This window comes from Scyliorhinus torazame, chromosome 14 (genome assembly GCF_047496885.1).
Source record: "Scyliorhinus torazame isolate Kashiwa2021f chromosome 14, sScyTor2.1, whole genome shotgun sequence".
NCBI lineage: Eukaryota > Metazoa > Chordata > Chondrichthyes > Carcharhiniformes > Scyliorhinidae > Scyliorhinus > Scyliorhinus torazame.
In genome coordinates, this window is record NC_092720.1 from 24341001 (window position 1) to 24362959 (window position 21959).

The 21959-nt window shown below is 46.9% G+C and overlaps 1 protein-coding gene across 3 annotated transcripts in view; it reads right to left on the reverse strand.

The window, feature by feature from the left end:
* The window catches only part of LOC140389583 (mediator of RNA polymerase II transcription subunit 12-like protein), a 731598-nt gene that overhangs the window by 14845 nt on the left and 694794 nt on the right, over window positions 1-21959 (reverse strand). For all 3 annotated transcript variants that reach the window (XM_072473837.1, XM_072473838.1, XM_072473836.1), the window contains 3 exons: window positions 16245-16462; window positions 15077-15230; window positions 8228-8311 (listed from right to left, as the gene is read on the reverse strand). In XM_072473837.1, coding sequence (XP_072329938.1) covers window positions 8228-8311; window positions 15077-15230; window positions 16245-16462 — 456 coding nt within the window. The remainder of the gene's footprint in view (window positions 1-8227; window positions 8312-15076; window positions 15231-16244; window positions 16463-21959) is intronic.

A 21959-nucleotide genomic window follows, 5' to 3' on the forward strand; every position in this document is an offset into this window, starting at 1 on the left:
GGTGCACAAAATGGCGGCGCCCATCCTTCCAGCGTGGTGTCCGAGGGACAAGATGGCGGCACCCGGGGTCCGCACGTGGCCCTTCGATATGGGGGTGACGGCGGCCGCTGGCCGCACGGGGCCCGTGGAGAAGTTCGCTGTGGCGGTCCGAAGTCGCCGCTGTGGACCGCGGCCACCGCTCGTACCTGGCAGACCCCCACAAAATGGTCCTTTTTGCTGCATCCCTTGCAGATGGATGTGCGGGCCGGGCAGCGCTGGCAGGGGTGCTTTTCCTGCCCACAAAAGAAACAGCGGGGCCTATCGGGGTTGGCAGGCCACCTTACAGTGCAGGCCTGCGGGGAAACGGGGACGGTCTCTGGGCCGGCCGTTGCGGGATTCCACGCTGCCCAGGGGGCCGCCGCGCGGTCGGGCACGTAGGCTCGAGCGTTCCTGGAGGCCACATCCATGGACCCTGCAAGGGCCCGTGCCTCCCTAAGTCCCAAGGTGTCTTTTTCTAAAAGACGCTGGCGGATTAGTGAAGAACTCATACCTGCTACAAAGGCGTCCCGGACTAGGAGTTCCGTGTGCTCGCTCGCCGAAACCTGCGGGCAGCCACAGCTTCTGCCCAGCACCAGTAGTGCGCGGTAGAATTCCTCCAATGATTCCCCGGGGGTTTGTCGTCTTGTTGCAAGCAGATGACGAGCATAGGCCTGGTTTACTGGGCGAATATAGTGTCCTTTTAAAAGTTCGATTGCTGCATCAAAGTCTTCCGCCTCCTCGATGAGGGTGTAGATCTGTGGGCTTACCCTTGAGTGTAGGACGTGCAGTTTCTGCTCCCCCGAGGGTGTGCCTTCAGCTGTCTCCAGGTAGCCTTTAAAACACGCCAGCCAGTGCTTAAAGATCGCCGCTGAGTTTGTCGCGTGGGGACTGAGTTGCAGACACTCCGGCTTGATTCGGATGTCCATCCTTTCTACTTAAATCTAGCTTATTAAATTGATGCACGATCAATAACTACTTAAACGAGGTTGTCGTACAACTGAAGGCTTTAATAAGCTAGACGTATTCCCCAGCAGCTCAGGTACAGAATTAGGGGTGCTGGGACGGCACGCGTTCTGATACCCCGCCTATCGGGGCGGAGCTACCATACTCTACAGCCAATGGTAAAACCCCTAGGTTTAACCAATGGTACTTCAGCTTCTCAGGTACCGTAATACCTGATAATACCACAGTAGTAGAGCCAGGGGTTTTGCAGCCCCCACCCCAAACCCCTCGCCAAACCCCGGCGGGTTTCCCGCTGCCAGTGCAGCGATCTATTGACCGCTGGCAGGTTCTTGCTCTCCTGCCAAAATCCACAGGATTTTGCGTGACTCATCTGCCCTGCTTTTGGGGAAGCCGTCATGTGGGGGGGGGGGGGGGGGGGGCGGATTTGACTCTGGCAAAACCTGAAGGACCTACCGATGAGATGGGCCAGAAAATCTCACCCATAGTCTGTGATTTAAGGGAACCTATGAGGGCTGTGTTTCCATAAGTAATAAAGGAAGAGCAGCGAGGCATGAGGAACATCACACAGACTGGACCTGGCTGTTCTTTTCCTGCTTTTATTTCCTCACACTACCCCCTCCAGGGTAAACTTTGTATGCCACAAGTTTGTAAATTGGGATCCGTGAAATCCCAGGTTTACTTTCTGTTCATCTGGACACAGACATGCCAGGGCATGTTCAGATTTCCGGCTCTGATGAAATAACAGCGCATTTCTACTTCTGTAGAACTTACTTTCTGCAACAACATTTTCCCGGGCTGTTTAGCACAGGGCTAAATCGCTGGCTTTGAAAGCAGACCAAGGCAGGCCAGCAGCACGGTTCAATTCCCGTAACAGCCTCCCCGAACAGGCGCCAGAATGTGACGACTAAGGGCTTTTCACAGTAACTTAATTTGAAGCCTACTTGTTACAAAAAGCGATTTTCATTTCATTTCATTGGGTATCTGAAAACCGTCCCAATCACAGAAGGTCTATGACAACTCGCAGGGGTTCTCCAACAGTGTCCAATGCTTCAAAACGGGTACTGAGAAATTAGTTAATTATTTTCAGTAGGGGCCTCGTGAGTAACATTTGACAATCTCGGTTTTCAACCACATTGTCAACTGACGACAAACCTGGTTTGGTACCTCTGCTACGGCAGGGAGCTCAGCGTACCTGTGGAGGATGTAAAGCTCCACCCAGCAGAGGCTAAGCAATGGAAACAAGAGTTCTGCCCCAATCAAACCTGAATTGTAGCTGTTGGACTGAGAACATTAACTGTAGCCTAAATGCAGCTGAGGATAGATGTAATGAGAGATTTTCAGATAGAATGGGAAAGAGGACAAACCATTGCACAAAAGTGAAAACTGCACTTAAAAAGAAATGGGGCAGGATTTTCCTGCTCCCCGTTGCATGTTTCGGAGTGGCAGAGGTGGACCGATTGTCAACGGGGTTTCCGTTATTTGCATAATTTGTTGCCGGGGAACTCGTGACAGGTGGGGGAGGGGAGAGGAGTTGCTGTCGGTGGGACCGAAATATCCTGTCACCGGGGAGGACCGGAAAATCTCTCCCATCATCTCCTTCTGAAACATCCCAGGCTATAATCCAATTGGGAAAAACAACAACGCTCCAATTAAAGAGTTTCCCCAACTATTGTTTTCCAATAACTCGTCACACAATGGGCTCTGATAGTTGGTGGAGTAAACATGCCATTAAAACATTCTGTCGAACATATCCAAGGTTATTAAAAGGGCATTTAAACCTCACACCAAGATGCTATACTAATTTGGAGATGTCCCGTGGGAAAGCATGATGGGTCATTTGTTTTGGATTTTTCTTGTGGGTCAGCCCTGCCCGTGAATGGCAACCATGCTCCATCCTCTGAAATTCCCTTAAAACCACCCATCTCACCACATTCAACTCCAGCTTTAAGGCTCTTCTTAAAAATTCACCACTTGAACCAAGATTTTGGTCAGCAAATTCTAAGGCTCAGCCTCCATTGTAACCTGCCCATGCCTCGGTAAACCACCTTGGGAAATTCTTCATTAACAAGCCATTGTATAAATACATGTTGCTGTAGTTTTAGGGTCACAGTAGGCTGCATCGTAAATAGAATGAAATCTTGCCAAATGTGTGGCTCATTAGAGCACAAACATATGTGGAGCACTGAGATGCAAATTAATACAATCACCTCACATCACCAGGCACATGATCATACAGGACAAGGAGCTGGACACTCAGGCCTTGGAGCCATTCAGTTACATCACAGATAATCTGTACCTCAATTGCAATCACCTGGCTTAACTCCATCTCTTTTAATACTCTGACTGAACAATCCGAGTGTTGAAAATTTGAACTGACCCTCGGTATCCACAGATGTTTGGGGCAGAAAACTCCAGATTCGGACCACCCTTTGTGTGAAATCATATGCCGTGATTTTGAGCCTGCTTTTGCCGTGAGCCCAAACGACAAGGTGGGCGCAAAATATCATGGGAGTCAGGCAACGGGAATCTCGCCGGCGAGACCTAGTTTTCCAATTCTCCCTGCCCCGCCCTCCCCACCGGTGACGCACTGAGGTTCCCTCCCATAAAGGTCAGAAACCTCATTTAAATAAATGATCATCTAATTAAAGGCCGTATGTTCCCCCACTTTGGGATGTCCCCCCTAGCCGACGTGATATCACATGGGCGAGGTTTACAACAGGTTTTGAACAAACTGGAACCATGCAGAGGGGTAGGCTCAGATAAATATAGCCCCCGGTGGGCGAGTTTTGGGGGGGGAGAAGGAAAGGACGGGCAGTGCCTGGGGGCGGTGCCAAGTGGGCCCCCTGTGTGAGCTCTGTTAGGAGGGAGGGGGGGTTCCCCTTATCCATGGGGGCGTCCCACCAGCTTGTGCAGCTTATGGGGGCTTTTTCTATCGGAGATCGGGGCGCCCTTTCAAAAAGGACTTGGGGTTCCCGCGGGGCTCCAGTGTGACGGTGCGGGCTATGTCTGCAGATTTATTCTGCACAGTGTGCGTCACAATGTGGTGAGGGAATCCAGCTGTGTAATCGGCGAGCTGCTCGCCGGTTTTCTCGCCTCAGCCAAAACACGAAAATTCTGCCCATGGTGTCTGATGTCACTGCTGAATGACGTTTCTTTAATTTTAAGATCATTCTTCTTCCCCCCCCCCACCCCAACTAGAGAAAATAATTTCTCTGTATTTACACATCTGATTTTTTTTAACATAACTACTTTGATCTGATAACCCCTTAATTTTCTAAACTCAAAGGAAATCACTTGTCTATGATTTTTGCGTCTCAGCCCCTATATCATTCTTAAATCATTATGCAAATGCTATAATCGAGATCACCCATGTGCTTTGGGAAAAGTTTATTCTTCTTATTGTGCGATGTCCCTGCAACAGCAAAGTGGACTGAGCACTATTCTGACAGAATGCTCATTAGTTTCTTGTTTGTTATATCATTAGGTTCCAAGACATGCCCATGTGACCTGGCTTTGCCACGGGGATGAACAGCTAAGAAGCAAAGGATAAATAGAAAGCTAATTTCAGTGAAGTTGGGTTTTAGCCTGTGTTTCAGATTGGCACTGAGAATTCATGTGAGAGGGAAACAAGCAAGCTTCTCTCCAAATGGAAGAGTTTTCGCTTTGACGTTTTTGAATATATCTTTGTGGTGAAGCAGTAAAAGGCCAGAGTCCACTCTCTCAACTCTGCCATCTGTAGCAGGACGGTTTGTAACATCTTCACTTTAGAGAGCCGGAATGTGTCCCATTACTGGATGATGTGATGGGACTAAAGAACGAGAGGGAAGAACAGCTACTTGAAGTGTCTACAACAATCGGCAAACTTGCCACGGTGTAAGTTATTCCTTTGCAATTGATTCTTACGATAGTGGCAAATTAATTCAATATAGGCGGTTGTCCAGGATAAGATGGTGTAAGTGGTGGATGCTGCACAGAGTGACTGGCCGCGAGATTTGCTAGTGTCACACGGGAGGGTTTAAACTAGTATGGCAGGGGGGTGGGCACGGGAGCAATAGGTCAGAAGGTGAGAGCGTTGAGGGAGAACGAGGGAATATGGACAGTGTGGCTCTGAGGCAGAGCAGACGGGGAGAAGTTGCTGAACACAGCGGGTCTGGTGGCCTGAAGTGCATATGTTTTAATGCAAGGAGCATTACGGGTAAGGCAGATGAACTTAGAGCTTGGATTACTACTTGGAACTATGATGTTGTTGCCATTACAGAGACCTGGTTGAGGGAAGGGCAGGATTGGCAGCTAAACGTTCCAGGATTTAGATGTTTCAGGCGGGATAGAGGGGGATGTAAAAGGGGAGGCGGAGTTGCGCTACTTGTTCAGGAGAGTATCACAGCTATACAGCGAGAGGACACCTCAGAGGGCAGTGAGGCTATATGGGTAGAGATCAGGAATAAGAAGGGTGCAGTCACAATGTTGGGGGTATACTACAGGCCTCCCAACAGCCAGCGGGAGATAGAGGAGCAGATAGGTAGACAGATTTTGGAAAAGAGTAAAAACAACAGGGTTGTGGTGATGGGAGACTTCAACTTCCCCAATATTGACTGGGACTCACTTAGTGCCAGGGGCTTAGACGGGGCAGAGTTTGTAAGGAGCATCCAGGAGGGCTTCTTAAAACAATATGTAAACAGTCCAACTAGGGAAGAGGCGGTACTGGACCTGGTATTGGGGAATGAGCCCGGCCAGGTGGTAGATGTTTCAGTAGGGGAGCATTTAGGTAACAGTGACCACAATTCAGTAAGTTTTAAAGTACTGGTGGACAAGGATAAGAGTGGTCCGAGGATGAATGTGCTAAATTGGGGGAAGGCTAATTATAACAATATTAGGCGGGAACTGAAGAGCATAGATTGGGGGCGGATGTTTGAGGGCAAATCAACATCTGACATGTGGGAGGCTTTCAAGTGTCAGTTGATAGGAATACAGGACAGGCATGTTCCTGTGAGGAAGAAAGACAAATACGGCAATTTTCGGGAACCTTGGATGACGAATGATATTGTAGGCCTCGTCAAAAAGAAAAAGGAGGCATTTGTCAGGGCTAAAAGGCTGGGAACAGACGAAGCCTGTGTGGCATATAAGGAAAGTAGGAAGGAACTTAAGCAGGGAGTCAGGAGGGCTAGAAGGGGTCATGAAAAGTCATTGGCAAATAGGGTTAAGGAAAATCCCAAGGCTTTTTACACTTACATAAAAAGCAAGAGGGTAGCCAGGGAAAGGGTTGGCCCACTGAAGGATAGGCAAGGGAATCTATGTGTGGAGCCAGAGGAAATGGGCGAGGTACTAAATGAATACTTTGCATCAGTATTCACCAAAGAGAAGGAATTGGTAGATGTTGAGTCTGGAGAAGGGGGTGTAGATAGCCTGGGTCACATTGTGATCCAAAAAGACGAGGTGTTGGGTGTCTTAAAAAATATTAAGGTAGATAAGTCCCCAGGGCCGGATGGGATCTACCCCAGAATACTGAAGGAGGCTGGAGAGGAAATTGCTGAGGCCTTGACAGAAATCTTTGGATCCTCGCTGTCTTCAGGGGATGTCCCGGAGGACTGGAGAATAGCCAATGTTGTTCCTCTGTTTAAGAAGGGTGGCAGGGATAATCCCGGGAACTACAGGCCGGTGAGCCTTACTTCAGTGGTAGGGAAATTACTGGAGAGAATTCTTCGAGACAGGATCTACTCCCATTTGGAAGCAAATGGACGTATTAGTGAGAGGCAGCACGGTTTTGTGAAGGGGAGGTCGTGTCTCACTAACTTGATAGAGTTTTTCGAGGAGGTCACTAAGATGATTGATGCAGGTAGGGCAGTAGATGTTGTCTATATGGACTTCAGTAAGGCCTTTGACAAGGTCCCTCATGGTAGACTAGTACAAAAGGTGAAGTCACACGGGATCAGGGGTGAACTGGCAAGGTGGATACAGAACTGGCTAGGCCATAGAAGGCAGAGGGTAGCAATGGAGGGATGCTTTTCTAATTGGAGGGCTGTGACCAGTGGTGTTCCACAGGGATCAGTGCTGGGACCTTTGCTCTTTGTAGTATATATAAATGATTTGGAGGAAAATGTAACTGGTCTGATTAGTAAGTTTGCAGATGACACAAAGGTTGGTGGAATTGCGGATAGCGATGAGGACTGTCTGAGGATACAGCAGGATTTAGATTGTCTGGAGACTTGGGCGGAGAGATGGCAGATGGAGTTTAACCTGGACAAATGTGAGGTAATGCATTTTGGAAGGGCTAATGCAGGTAGGGAATATACAGTGAATGGTAGAACCCTCAAGAGTATTGAAAGTCAAAGAGATCTAGGAGTACAGGTCCACAGATCACTGAAAGGGGCTACACAGGTGGAGAAGGTAGTCAAGAAGGCATACGGCATGCTTGCCTTCATTGGCCGGGGCATTGAGTATAAGAATTGGCAAGTCATGTTGCAGCTGTATAGAACCTTAGTTAGGCCACACTTGGAGTATAGTGTTCAATTCTGGTCGCCACACTACCAGAAGGATGTGGAGGCTTTAGAGAGGGTGCAGAAGAGATTTACCAGAATGTTGCCTGGTATGGAGGGCATAAGCTATGAGGAGCGATTGAATAAACTCGGTTTGTTCTCACTGGAACGAAGGAGGTTGAGGGGCGACCTGATAGAGGTATACAAAATTATGAGGGGCATAGACAGAGTGGATAGTCAGAGGCTTTTCCCCAGGGTAGAGGGGTCAATTACTAGGGGGCATAGGTTTAAGGTGAGAGGGGCAAAGTTTAGAGTAGATGTACGAGGCAAGTTTTTTACGCAGAGGGTAGTGGGTGCCTGGAACTCGCTACCGGAGGAGGTAGTGGAGGCAGGGACGATAGGGACATTTAAGGGGCATCTTGACAAATATATGAATAGGATGGGAATAGAAGGATACGGACCCAGGAAGTGTAGAAGATTGTAGTTTAGTCGGGCAGTATGGTCGGCACGGGCTTGGAGGGCCAAAGGGCCTGTTCCTGTGCTGTACATTTCTTTGTTCTTTGTTTGTTCTTTGGTGAGTGTGGTGGCTCTGACTCTGTGCACAATGCAGTACAGCAACAGACAACACCTGGGCAGTGTATGTGGGCACAATCTCCACCATATCACTAAAGGACGTAATGGAAATTGGTACATCAAATGGGATAACACAGCAAGTACATTTCCATCCTAGTCTTTAGTTCACCCGAGGCAGAAATATTTAAGCATCCACTCACCAGTGCTTGCTGTGATTGTGCGGCCTGTATCCCTAGTGCCTGCTGACTTTGTTGTTGCTGTTGTTGTTCCTGCTGCTGCTGTATCTGCAACCAGAGAGGGCGGAACATTGGATGCAACAGAGATGCAGAATTTTACACCACAGCCCATCTTGCTCTCCAGAAGAGTATCATTCCTATTCCCACTTCCTTTACTCCAATAACCATAGAAACTCTCAAAGATTCTTACTTTATTTCACAAACCTTTTCACAACTGTGCATGTGTGGATTTGACACCAGATTAAACAGGTAAAATTCCACTATTTAAAAAAATAGATTTATTTGTTCACAGGATGTGGAAGTTGCCGGCTTGACCAGAATTTATTGCCCTTCGCCTACTGCCATTTCAGAAGCTGGTGGTGAGCCACCTTCTTGAACCGCTGTGGTCCATGTGGTGTAGGTACACCCACAGTGCTGTTAGGGAGGGAGTTCCAGCATTTCTACCCAGCCACAGGGAGGAACAGCAATATATTTCCAAGTCAGGATGGTGAGTGGCTTGGGGGGCGAACTTTCAGTTGATGGTGTTCCCAGGTGTCTGCTGTCCTTGTCCTTCTAGGCGGTAGAGATTGTGGGTTTGAGAGGTGCTGTTAAAGGAGCTTTGGTACCGATAGAGTGCACAGCATAAAAACAGGCCATTGAGCCCAACCAGACTGGAAATATAACAGTGGGGTGCATTTAAACCAGTGGGGAGAATGGTCATTATAAAATAAACAAACAGCATAGAATTGAGTCACAATGTAACTAGGAAATTTAAAGAAAGTTATATGCGACAATAGAGTAAGCAAGAATTACCATTGACTAGAAAATGAGTTGGACCAGTCATATAAATACTGTGGCGACAAGATCAGGTCAGAAGTTGGGAATCTTATAGCGAGTAACTCACCTCGTGACTCCCCAAAGCCTGTCCGCGATCTACAAGGCACGAGTCAGGAGTGTGATGGAATACTCTCCACTTGCCTGGATGAGTTCAGCTCCAACAACACTCAAGAAGCTCGACACCATCCAGGACAAAACAGCACACTTGATATACATGCCATCCACCACCTTCAATATGCGTTCCCTCACCCACCAACGCACAGTGGCAGCAGAGTGTACCATCCACAAGTTGCAATGCAGCAAGTCACCAAGGCTCCTTCAACAAAGCTGCAACCTCTACCATCGAGAAGGACAAGGGCAACAGGTGCATTGGAACATCACCACGTTCAAATTCCCCTTCCCTTCCACTCGCCTTCCTGACTTGGAATTATAACCCCGCTGGGTCAAAATCCTGGGACCCCCATCCCTAACATCATTGCGGGCGTACTGACACAACGTGTCCTACAGCGGTTCAAGAAGATGGCTCACCATCTTAAGAAGAAGAAGAAAAGAAGAAAATCGCTTATTGGCACAAGTAGGCTTCAATGAAGTTACTGTGAAAAGCCCCTAGTCGCCACATTCCGGCGCCTGTTCGGGGAGGCTGTTACGGGAATTAAGGGCAGTTAAGGATGGCGTTAAATGATGGCCTAGCCTGCGACACCCTCATCCCATGAAAGAAATAAAAAAAGGAGACAATGCTAAAAACATTGACAAAATTATAAGTGGTAAGTAACACAAGAGTAAATGAACGTGAATGACAATTAAGTTCTCAAAATACCGATGTTATTCTGCACATAAGTCCTGTGGGCAACTCAGAAACTAGTAATTCTCACTTTAGCTGCAACGTGGCCTTGTACACGATCCAAATAGTGGGCTGGTGCTTACACAGTTCATGCAAACTGGATTTTGTCTTCCCCCTCGCATCGCAGCCATTTAGCTGAGAGTAGGAATAATAAGAAGGTCGTAACCTGCTGCATGTTGCTGTATTCTCTCTGGATTATGACTCTAATTAAAGAGGAGAACCTCTGCTCTTCTTCCCCTCTCAGTAAAATAAAGTAAAGTTAACTAAACGTGATGGAGAGAAAGAGACTGTATACTCAGGTCTCACCATAGCAGAAAGGTGTCATTTCACTTGGTCCACCTGGGTCCTCTGACTGGCTCATGACTCTTTGTAGTTTCACAATCCTAACAGCTACCATACCTAATACTATCCTGCCCTTATCGCCAATCTTACAAACCTCTGACATCTCTGCGTTCTTCCAATTCTGAAGGTTCACCAGGATGCTGCCTGGTCTGGAGGGCTTTAGCGATGAGGTTGGATCAACTCGGATTAAAGACGGAGGCTGAGGGGAGACCTGTTTGAGGTCTACAAAATTACGAGAGGTTTCGACAGGGTGAATAGTCAGAAGCTTTTTCCCCAGGGTGGAAGACTCAATTACAAGGGGGCACAGGTTGAAGGTGAGAGGTGGAACGTTTCGGAGAGATGTGTGGAGAAAAGTTTTTCACGCAGAGAGTGGTGGGTGCCTGGAACGCGTTGCCAGTGGAGGTGGTGGAGGCAGGCAAGGTGGCAACATTTAAGATGGATCATGAACAGGTGGAGAATGGAGGATACAGATCGTTTAGGCAATAAGTAGTACGTCTAAATAAGGAATCTGTATCAGCGCAGGCTTAGTGGGCCGAAGGGCCTGTCCCTGTGCTGTAATGTTCTTTGGCCTCTTGTACATCCATGATTTCTTGTGCTCCATCACTGGAGGCTGTCCCTAAACTCCTGAATTCCCTCACTTAATCTCCCCTACCCACTGTCTTTAACTTTCCTCTTGAAAGATTCCTTTTTGTCCAGGTTTTGGTCATCAGCCCTAATATAACTCATGTAGCTCAGTGTGAAATGTTTTTAGATATGGTATAGATGCTATCAGACAGTACAAATCTAACGAGGATTGAATTTTGGCCCAAGCAGTACGCTCGCATCCTGTGAAAGAATTAAAAATAAATTCAATCCTCGTCAGGTTTGCAATGATGGACAGTACTGCTATGCAAAGAATGGCATTCTGGTGAACAGATTGTAGCAGAACAGATTCTGGTGATAAAGCAAGACCTATGGCAGCCATGCAATGGTGCACCTGGCTGAGTCGGGAACAGGTTCGCCACAGAACAGACAATATGATCAATCCCTTTCAGGCTGATTTTACCGGAGGAAAAGATCAACTTCCTCCACATCATAGAATTTATAGTGCAGAAGGAGGCCATTCTGCCCATCGAGTCTGCACCGGCCCTTGGAAAGGGCACCCTACCTAAGCCCACACCTCCACCCTACCCCCGTAACCTCACCTAACCTTTTTGGACCCTAAGGGCAATTTAGCATGGTCAATCCACTTAACCTGCACATCTTTGGACTGTGGGAGGAAACCAGAGCTCCCGGAGGAAACCCACGGGAGAACATGCAGACTCCGCACAGACAGTGATCCAAGCCAGGTATCGAACCTGGGACCCTGGAGCTGCGAAGCAACTGTGCTAACCACTGTGCTACCGTGCCGCCAATTTCACATGAGCAGGTAAAATTGTGCAGAATATTTTCCTTTCCAGTGTTTGGAGCGTGACTGAGGGAAGAAGGTTTTTGGATTGAAAGGACTCCTCCTCCAAATAGTCTTTCCCAAAAAGTAACACAGCATGAATGAGCAACTCTAGATGGAGTTGACGGAAGACAACAGTTATAGCGGCTTGTTCGTCACTGCTTGGGATGTACACCTTTTCTTCAGGGCTTGAGAAAATCTGGCAGCTCCAATTTTAACTTCAGCTGCCTGGCACAATATGGTAAGCTTTTGAAATCAATGGAGAGTTTAATCAGGAGATGTTATAAAGTGAGCGAGTTTGATTAAAATGGGAGCATGTGGTACTATTTTGAACTGTACAAAATCATTTGCAAAATATATGTTAGTAATTACCCCTTGGGATGGCGTGAACCTGTGAAATAAGATCACTTCACAGTAGAATACGCATTATGACATTCGATTAATATTTGGAGATGTTAAAAATAATTTAGAAGAGGAAAAATACATAAGTGAATTGTCAGCATGGGTTTCAACAGTGAAAATCTGGCTTGGCCAAACTTACCGAACATTTTCATGAGGTAACAGAGAGGGAGGAGGTTGTTTTGTGGCGCAGTGGGTCGCGTCCTTGCCTCTGAACCAGAATCTCTGGGTTCGAATCCCACCCCAGGACTTGATGGCCATGGAAGGTGCGTTCCGGCCAAAATAGATTGAGTGGCAACCTGTAAACGCTTTCAACACGCCAATGGCTGGCAGTGAGAGTGGGAGAGACTCCTGATCAGCCACACTTGATGTGGAGTGCTGCCCCCTCAAGCTATAACCTTCTGGCGACAGGCTGGTGACCTGTACCAGGGATAATTAGAATAAAGAACAAAGAAAAGTACAGCACAGGAACAGGCCCTTCGGCCCTCCAAGCCCGTGCCGACCATGCTGCCCGACTAAACTACAATCTTCTACACTTCCGGGGTCCGTGTCCCTCTATTCCCATCCTATTCATGTATTTGTCAAGATGCCCCTTAAACGTTACTATTGTCCCTGCTTCCACCACCTCCTCCGGCAGCGAGTTCCAGGCACCCACTACCCTCTGTGTAAAAAACTTGCCTTGTACATCTCCTCCAAACCTTGCCCCTCGCACCTAAACGTATGGCCCCGAGTAATTGACCCCTCTAGCCTGGGAAAAGGTCTCTGACTATCCACTCTGTCTATGCCCCTCATAATTTTGTAGACCTCTATCAGGCCACCCCTCAACCTCCTTCGTTCCAGTGAGAACAAACCAAGTTTATTCAACCTCTCCTCGTAGCTAATGCCCTCCATACCAGGCAACATCCTGGTAAATCTCTTCTGCACCCTCCCTCTCCAATGCCTCCACATCCTTCTGGAAGTGTGGCGACCAGAATTGAGCACTATACACCAAGTGCGGTCTAACTAAGGTTCCACACAGCTGCAACATGACTTGCCAATTTTTGTACTCAATGCCCCGGCCAATTAGTTATGTAAACAGACTAAAGTCTGTCTTAGTGCACCACTAGGGGTGGGAGGAGAATAGGAATTGGAACAGTGAGGGTAGGTACTGGTAATGCAGTAGATGTAATTTATCTGGACTTTCAAAGGCCTTCCATAAGGTACCTCTCAATTAATGAATAAGATCAGAGAATGTTGAGTGAGGAAACATATGGCAGGACTGGGTCTTGATCTGGCTTCAAGACTGAAAGCAGAGTGTGGGAGTAAAGGGTAGCTATTCATGATGTCAGAAGATGGAAAATGGTGTTCCACAAGGGTCAGTGCTGGGACCACTGTTAGTTTGCAATTTACATTCATGATTTGAACTTTTGGAATCAGTAAAAAACAATTCTAACTTTGCAAGTGACATCAAATTTAGGGGGTGAGGGAGGAGTCAATACTGAGGAGGAGGGCAACAAATTACTGGAGAATATTCATAAACTTGCAGAGTGGGCAAATAATCGGCTAATGAAGTTTACCACAGATAAATGTGAGGTTGTACAATTTGGTCGGACGAATAGGGATCCCTATTCGTCCGACCAAATTGTACAACCTCACATTTATCTGTGGTAAACTTCATTAGCCGATTATTTGCCCACTCTGCAAGTTTATGAATGGGGTAGAGGAATACAGGGATCTCGGAGAACAAATACACCAATCACTAAAAGTGCCACTCCGGTCAGCAAGGCCATTAAAAAAAAGTAAACTAAGCAATAGGCTTGATTCCGAGAGGGTTCGAATTGAAAAGTAAGGAGGTTATTCTGAACCTCCAATGTACTCTTGTTAGATCACACTTAAAAGAGTAGGATGTGCGGTTCTGGTCGCCAGATTGTAAAAAGATCATAGCGGACGCCGCAGAGAAACTTTACCGAGATGATGTGAGAAATGGGTGGGTGCACATATCAGGAAAGGGTCTCTTGAAGAAATGAAGGCTGAGGGGTAACCTAACAGAGGCCTTTAAAACATTTTTAAGGTTCTAACAGAATGGTTACAGGGGCAATGTTTCCTCTTATGGGGAACAGCATAACTTGAGACCATCCATATACGATAGTCACCAAGAAATCCAATAGGGAATTCAGAAAAAAACGCCTTTGCTCAAAGTGTGACGAGAATGTTGAACTCTATCACAGGGAATGGTTGAAGTGAATAGGGAATAGCGGGAAACAAGACAAGCTTACGAGGGAGAATTTAGAACAAGGGGTCATTTTATGAAAATAAGGGGTCACTCATTTAAGACAGAGATGAGGATAATTTTTTCCTCTCAGAGCGACACGAATCTCTGGAACACTTCCTCAAAAGGCAGTAGAAGCAGAATCTTTGAATATTTTTAAGGCAGAGTTAGATAGATTCTCGGGTGAAAGGTTATTGGGGAGAGGGAGGAATGTGGGATTGAAGTTACATTCGGTTGAGCCACGGTCTTATTGAATGGTGGAGCAGGCTCGAGGGGCCTAGTGGCTTCTTCCTGCTCCTAATTCATATGCATACTATGATGGTCAGTTTAGATGAGAGTAGGCTGGAATGAAGTATAAACACCAAACATTGCTTGGTTGGACAGAATGGCCTATTTCTGTCCCGCAAAAGCTGCATGAAACAAAGTAAACTTTCTTCTGATGGTGGCAAGAGAAGCGGGTGGGTGGGAACAAATAAATGTACCCTAATTTTCCCATGTGTGTCATTGTCATTTAACATCTGGAGGGAAATTAGTAAGTTAAATAGTGATTACAACAAAATGTGCACAGCCTGTCTGAAGAAAAGGCCAGTTGGAAAAAGATGTCCTAGCTTTTACGATGAACGAATGGCTTTTGTTGCACCGGAACAGGCCGACAATCCTAACGCAGTAAGGACTTTCAAATCGCTTGCACTACTTGTGTTGGCATTGCAGGATTGAACCATACGCAAGACCAATTCCCACCTGTAGGAGACGCTGCTGCCGAAGTTGTTGCTGTCGTTGTCTCATCTGCTCCTGTGAAAGTTGGACTGAACCAAGGTTTGCATGCGGGCCTGGCGTCATATGATCAAGTCCAGCTGCCATCAAAGTGCTCTGCTGCAAAGGTTGGTGGGTGAGCCTACGCCAGAAAGTAATGCAGATCTGATGATTAGTGCATGTATTGCAGTAAATGATCGGAGCACTGACCTACGTGCTGGGTTCTGCCATAGTAAGCAGATCAGAGCAAAGAGATGAAAGCACTGGAGGTCATGTTTGTGAATCACACTACAATTGGGTGCTACATGGGATAATTTTAGCCTAACTCTCTGGGTAGGAAACCAGTGAGATTCTGTGGAACGCAAATACTTCACCCTGTACACTGACTTCAACAAAGAATAACAGGGGGCAGAATGTCATGCTAGTGCTGTACCTTATCTCATTAGTTTTCTTAACTTCCTCTACACAGAGACCAGAGGAATGGTCACCCTAATATTAGGCGTAACTGCATTACAGAGTAATCCAGCATTATCAAGCCAATCAGCATCAATTTATGACAAAACTGAGCATAAAAAATAAAGCAGAATGTCCATCTGCAATGCTGTTCTCCCAAACGTAACTAAGGATGCATCAGCCTGGATGACTATTTTCACCTCCCTTTAAATGGCCATTGTGTGTCTACCAAAAAATTGCAATTCAGGTGAAGTGCAACTCACTAAAGTGGGGTGGATGGAGTGGTCTTCTCTCCACTGAAACTCTAGTTCAGTTGACAATCGAGTGCTACCTGTGATTCCCTGGTCTCAGTCACAAAGGTTTCCCCGTGTGAGAATGAAAGGACAGAGGGGAAAGAATAGTGACAGTCAGCATGAGCCACTGTCATGCACCTCCTCTTGATGGATTTTGTAGTTGAGTATTAAGGATAACAAAACCAAGGTGGGTCGGGGGAGTTAAGATACAGATCAGCCATGATCAAACTCAGCTGGATCAGCCCTGAGGGGAGGTGGAAGAAAATTATGAAATAAATCACAAGAATGCTGATTAGCAATTAACTTCAGAAACATAACAGTCAGTCACAGACCTCACTTCCATAGTGCTGTGGGGAATGGTAGATTGTTACTGAATCAATGGCACTAACTGATCATTTCTGGCCACTTACCGCTGAGTGCCCTGAAGGTTTGGTGGGTAGGGAGAGGCCTGCTGGCGAATATAACCACTCGGCTGCTGCTGCATTTGCCTGATCCGGTCGACGAGAGCTGGGTTAGAGTGAGCAGCCTGGTATGGCCTGGCACTGTAGCTGGGCGAGAGCATGCCATTTCCAGCCTGCTGTTGCAAAGGCATCTGAGTACTGTACGCTGTGTATCCATGGGGCAGAGCCTACACAAAAGGACCAAGGGGAGACAAGTGTGTTACTCGCTCCAATATAAAGCCGAGAGAATCCAATTGTGAAAGATAGAAGGGCAGTTTTTCATGTGGATAAACAAACTTGCTTTTTGTGCCTCAAATTCCCCCCCCACCCACACCACCCTCCTTCTCCTGAAACATTATGGAGACGCAGACCACTCCCAAGGTGGCACCTCACCCAAGTAGCTTTGCATCATGCGATAGTCCAGGCAGTGAGTGAGTGAGTGAGTGAGGGGCACGAATCAACCAAACAGACTGCTGGGGCTTTGGCAGCAGGGTTGTTACTGGACTACAATCCAGAGGCCTGCACCATATGATCCAGAGATGCAAGTTCAAAACCCAGCTTGTCAGCTGGGGAATTGGAATTCAATTAATTTAATAAAGTTGGAATTTAAAAAAAAAAATCTGGACACAGTATTGGTGACCATGAAACTACCAGATAACCCAAGTGATTTTGGCGAGGTCGTCACTGGTGTCCCTTAGGAAGGAGACCTGCCCTCATTATCCAGTCTGGCCTATCTGTGGCTCCAGACCCACAGCAATGTGGTTGATTCTCGATTGTCTTCTAAAATGGCCTTGCGAGCCTTCGTTGCACAGGGAATAGGCAAAAATGACGGCCTAGCCAGCAATGCTCACACCCCATGAATGAATTTTAATGAAGGACGAACAGGGTTCACATATGCACGCTTCACAGCAGTGTTGGCTGGGATGATTATCAGGACTGAGAATGCTGGCGGATTTCTTGAGTCATCGAGTTTCTGCAGCACCCAAAGAGGCCCTTCGGCCCAGCATGTCTGTGCTGGCCTTCAAGTACCGATCTATTCTAATCCCATTTCCCAGCACTCGGCCTGCAGCCTTGTACGCGCTGGCATTTCAAGCGCTCATCTAAATGCTTTTTAAATGTTGTGAGGGTTCCCACCTCCATCATCCTTTCAGGCAGCGAGTTCCAGATTCCCACCATATTTTCGTTAATACCTCCTATTTTTTTTTTCATTGAAAGAACTTGGGGGATCAACAACAAAGTAAGAGTGAAAAGGCATAAATAAATGAATGGTTTTTTTTAAAACAAGCTGGACAGACTGGAATTGTGCCTCCTCCGGGGGGGGGGGGGGGGAATTGAGAATGCGAGACTAAAGCCAGACGGTTCTGTGGAGGCGGAGAGGCGAAGAAGGAAAGAGAGAAAGAGATAGAAAACAGGAGGAAAGAGCTGTTGTAATTCCTGACCTGTAACACTGACATGGAGTCATTAAAGATATATTATGTTCTTTATGCCGAACAATGTTTGGAACAAGAAGCAGACCCCGTTATCTGGCTCGTGTGGGTCTTCACAGATATGCGAGACCCAACATCCCATAAAGTTTCCATTTCCTTGTTATTACTGTTATTACATTGACTGACCACTCCTAATCTACCCCGACAAGGTAGCTGCCTGCAGTGAACCGCTGCGGTCCATCTGGAGTAGGTACACCCACAGTGCTGCTAGGGAGGGACTGCAAGGATTTCGAGCCAGTGCCAGTGAAGGAACGGTCAATATATTATCAAGTTAAGATGGTTTGTGACTTGGTGGGGGGGAGGGGGGGGGGGGGGGGGTGGGGGGGGGTGGGGGGGGGTGGGGGGGGTGGGGGGGGGGGGTGCAAGACGTGCAGTTGGTGGCGCTCCCGTGCAGCTGCTGCCGTTATTTTTCTAGATGGTAGTACCGTGGGTTTGGAAGGTGCCGTCGAACAAGCCTCGGTGAGTTTCTGCCGTGCTTCTTGTAGATGGTACACACGGCTGCCACTGAGCACCGGCGGTGGGGGTGGTGACTGCGGAACAGGGTGGATTGGGTGGCAATGAAGCGGGCTGTCTTGTCCCCAATTTCTGGGCATGGTGTGACCTTTGCCCAAACTGCGTAATTTTACATGCAGAATTGCAGAAATAATGAAAATGTTGGCTTGTAAATGGATTCGATTTTTTAAAAAATGCTTTCACGAACCAACATGGAGAGTTGGTGGCGGGAGCGGGGTGGCGGGAGCGGGGGGGGCGGGGGGGGTTGGTATTGCAAATATGCATAAACAGGTTAAGCATATTGATAAATAAAAATTACATCAATTCGGACAGAAAGGGAAAGTGGTTTCAATCTTTCACCAATTATTTTAGTGAAAGATTCAGGGGCCTGCAACACTTTTAAGGAAATTCTCCATTGAGTTACAAAAAGCTTAAAAAGATCCCAATAAATAACTGGCTAAAGTTACGGGGCTGGATTCTCCCAAAATGGGATTATGTCCCCACGCCGGCGTAAAAATGCTGACGGTTCACTCCCGAGATTCCGATACAAAAGATCAGCTAATTTACTCAGAGACCCAGAGTGATTCACGCAGCTTTAGCTGTGCATAAGGGCCCCCGCATTTCCGGTTTCAAGTCCGTGCCATGGCGGACTCCGACCGCGGAGGCAGCTGCAGAAAGTAGGCCCCCCCCTCCCCCCGATCGACCGTGCGCCCGTAGATCTGACTGGCCCGATCTGTTTCTCGGTTACTCATTGTGGTAATCAAAGATGAAGGTTTAAACAGATTCATTCTAAACTCTAAAGTGTAGCTGCACCCACGGTGCACAACACAAGCCCGGAACTAACAGGGCACCCGGTCCGGATCTGGGACGGCATTTAAAGGGCCCGGTGACGAGTCCCAGCTGGGCGGGCTTCTGCCCGTTGCCATGGGAACTCATACTCTACGAGCCTCGCGGGGCGATCGATGAGTTTTTCCCCGTTCTCCTCAGGAGGGCTATCACACTTGTCTATGATAAAAATCATCCTGCACCGAAGTAGGCCAATCGGCTCGCCATGTCCATGTCGGCTCTTTGAAAGAGTCCAATTAGTCCCACTGCTCCTTCCCCCTCGCCATGCAGTGTTTGTCCTTTACAAATATATATCCAATTCTCTTTTGAAAGGAAGAAGGTGATGCGACCTGGCCACCATTCCTGAATTTCCATGTGGAAATTCACTGACATTACCACCACATCACCGTTTCTCCGGATGGTGTGTGTTGAGTTAGGCGCTCGGAGCCAGGCAGCAGCTAAGAAACAACTGATCTTCACCCCTGTATTGAGCCAGATTGACGGTCATAATCAATTTTAGGCACCATCCCCCCCACTGGCGATTCAACAGTCCACATGTAAAGTGGGGCGCAATAATATTCTGGCGGAAAATGTCTACGAGTAATGATGTTTTATATAAGAGCCTTCAGAAAGCATGAATTAGGGCAGGATGTTTCGGGCAGGATGTTTCAGCCAGGTTCATTCCTTCTACTATTCACTTTACCATGAAATTTATCAGCTGAGGAAATGTTCTATAGTCTTTCTTGGTTTGTCCCCTTCAATGCTCTCACCTCAGGGAGATTGAGGAAAATTCCAGAATTCAGAAGTTAGCTCACATCTAACAAGTTGAACGTATTTTGACAAAGCCTCCAAAGATGGAGGATTGACTATCAAATTGTAATAGCTCCAGTCTCCAACCCCACCACCATAACCCCCACATTCCCTCCGACCTGCCAGTTAAAGGCACTGCCCATTTTAGCTTTTACACAGAACCGATCAGAAGGCCCCATTTGATTCCTCGTGCTTATTTTCTTTCTATCATGGGATGTGGGCGTCACTGGCTGGGAGCAACATTTGTTGCCCATCCCTAATTTCCCTTTAATTGAGTAATTTGCTTGGCCGTTTCAGAGGGCAGGTAAGAGTGAACCACGTGGCTGTTATCTGACGTCTGGAGTAGGTCCGAATAGCAGATTTCCCTCCCTGAAGAGCATAATCGTGCTTATCACAATCGACAATAGCTATCATGGCCACCATCACGGAGATTAGCTTTCAATTCCACATTTATTAACTGAAGTTAAATTTCACCAGCTTCCGTTGTGGGGTTTGAACACCTGTCCCCAAAACATTAGCCTGGTCTCTGGATTACATTGACATTACCACCGTGTCACCATCTGTGAGTTAGTTGCTTTGCCAGGCGGCAGCGAAAAAACTTATCTCTTCATACCTGCATAAAAAGGATGGTCCTCCTCTGAATTGTTAGCCAAAGATTCTTGCTGCATATGGACGACTGGTAAGAGTAGGATTGGACAACTGGTGAGAGTAGCATTGGACTCAAGTGCAATGTCTTCTGCAAGGAATAGCCAACTACAACAAGACACGGTCAGCGACGCAGTGGTGCACGCCAGTGATTTGGAGAAACCGTCCCGCCAGAAATCCCTGTGACGTGGATTTCCCGTTTCACACCATTAGCTTGAATCGGGCGCCAAGTCAGGGGCATCCAGCAACAGTGATGCCATTAAGCGGGGTAAGGACCCAATCAAATTGAAGTGTTCTCAGAGACAGCAAACCAGGATGAAAAATTAACTGATTATTGTCCCTTTTAATTAAAGGGCAAAATAAATGATAGGGACAGAAGTTGATCTATCATAACAATTTTTAAAAAAAAATTTTTACATTTTTTTTTTATAATCGAAAAGTGATTTTTTTTTTTTAAACCATAATTAAGAAATTGACATTCCAAAAATTATAAAATTAGTTTTACAGAGTACGCAAATTTGTTCAGCAATACTTTTGAGATTAGCATGCCATTAGAAAAACAGTTACACCTCAAACAACTGACTTTTTGAAGTGTTTTTACTTTAAGACAAGTTCCCATCAATTCAGTGATTTGTAATTGATTGCATTCGGGGGGATGTCAACAGGACACGGTATGAAGAAGTGTAGAATCACTCGCGGCAGCTTCTGGATTTCATGTTTCGCCGCGCTTGTGCGGACTCCAGGAGTCAGTTTCAGAGCAGTAATGAGGGTGAACACTGGCAGCTTTGCCGGCAATTGCACCGCCAAACCTGGGCCGTGACTTAGTCTCAGACATGAAGAGCGGCCCTTTGTCTAAAGTACTGATGAACCGCATTCATGGACCTAGAAGTAATGGAATTTCACAGCACAAACAGACCATTCGGCCCAAAAGGTCTATTCTCCGCACGAGCTGTCTCCCACCTATCGCACCCTTACAACAACCCACAACCCCAGGCAGGCAGGCAGGATTCGAAACAAGGCTGGAAGTGGGGACTTGGGCGATAGGGGAAAGTTTTTTTAATATGGTCAGATAGATTTTACAACACAATTTATACCACTCCTTAAGAATCACAGCAAGCACTAGAACATAGAACATACAGTGCAGAAGGAGGCCATTCGGCCCATCGGGTCTGCACCGACCCACTAACCACCACCTTTTTCCTTATCAGATTTATTTAATGTTCGATTTAAATGTCGAGAAGATACATTTGTTAAATTGCATTAAAAAATGATAACTCTAACCCCTAACAGCTGGAACAAATGTGACGCTGGCTCTTGCTGGTAAACAGGTCATTTAGGCTCTTTACTCTGAGAGCACTCTAATGAACACGAGAGCAGAATGTTTCTATCTAAAGTTAAGGCGGGACATTGGGGCAAATATAAATTT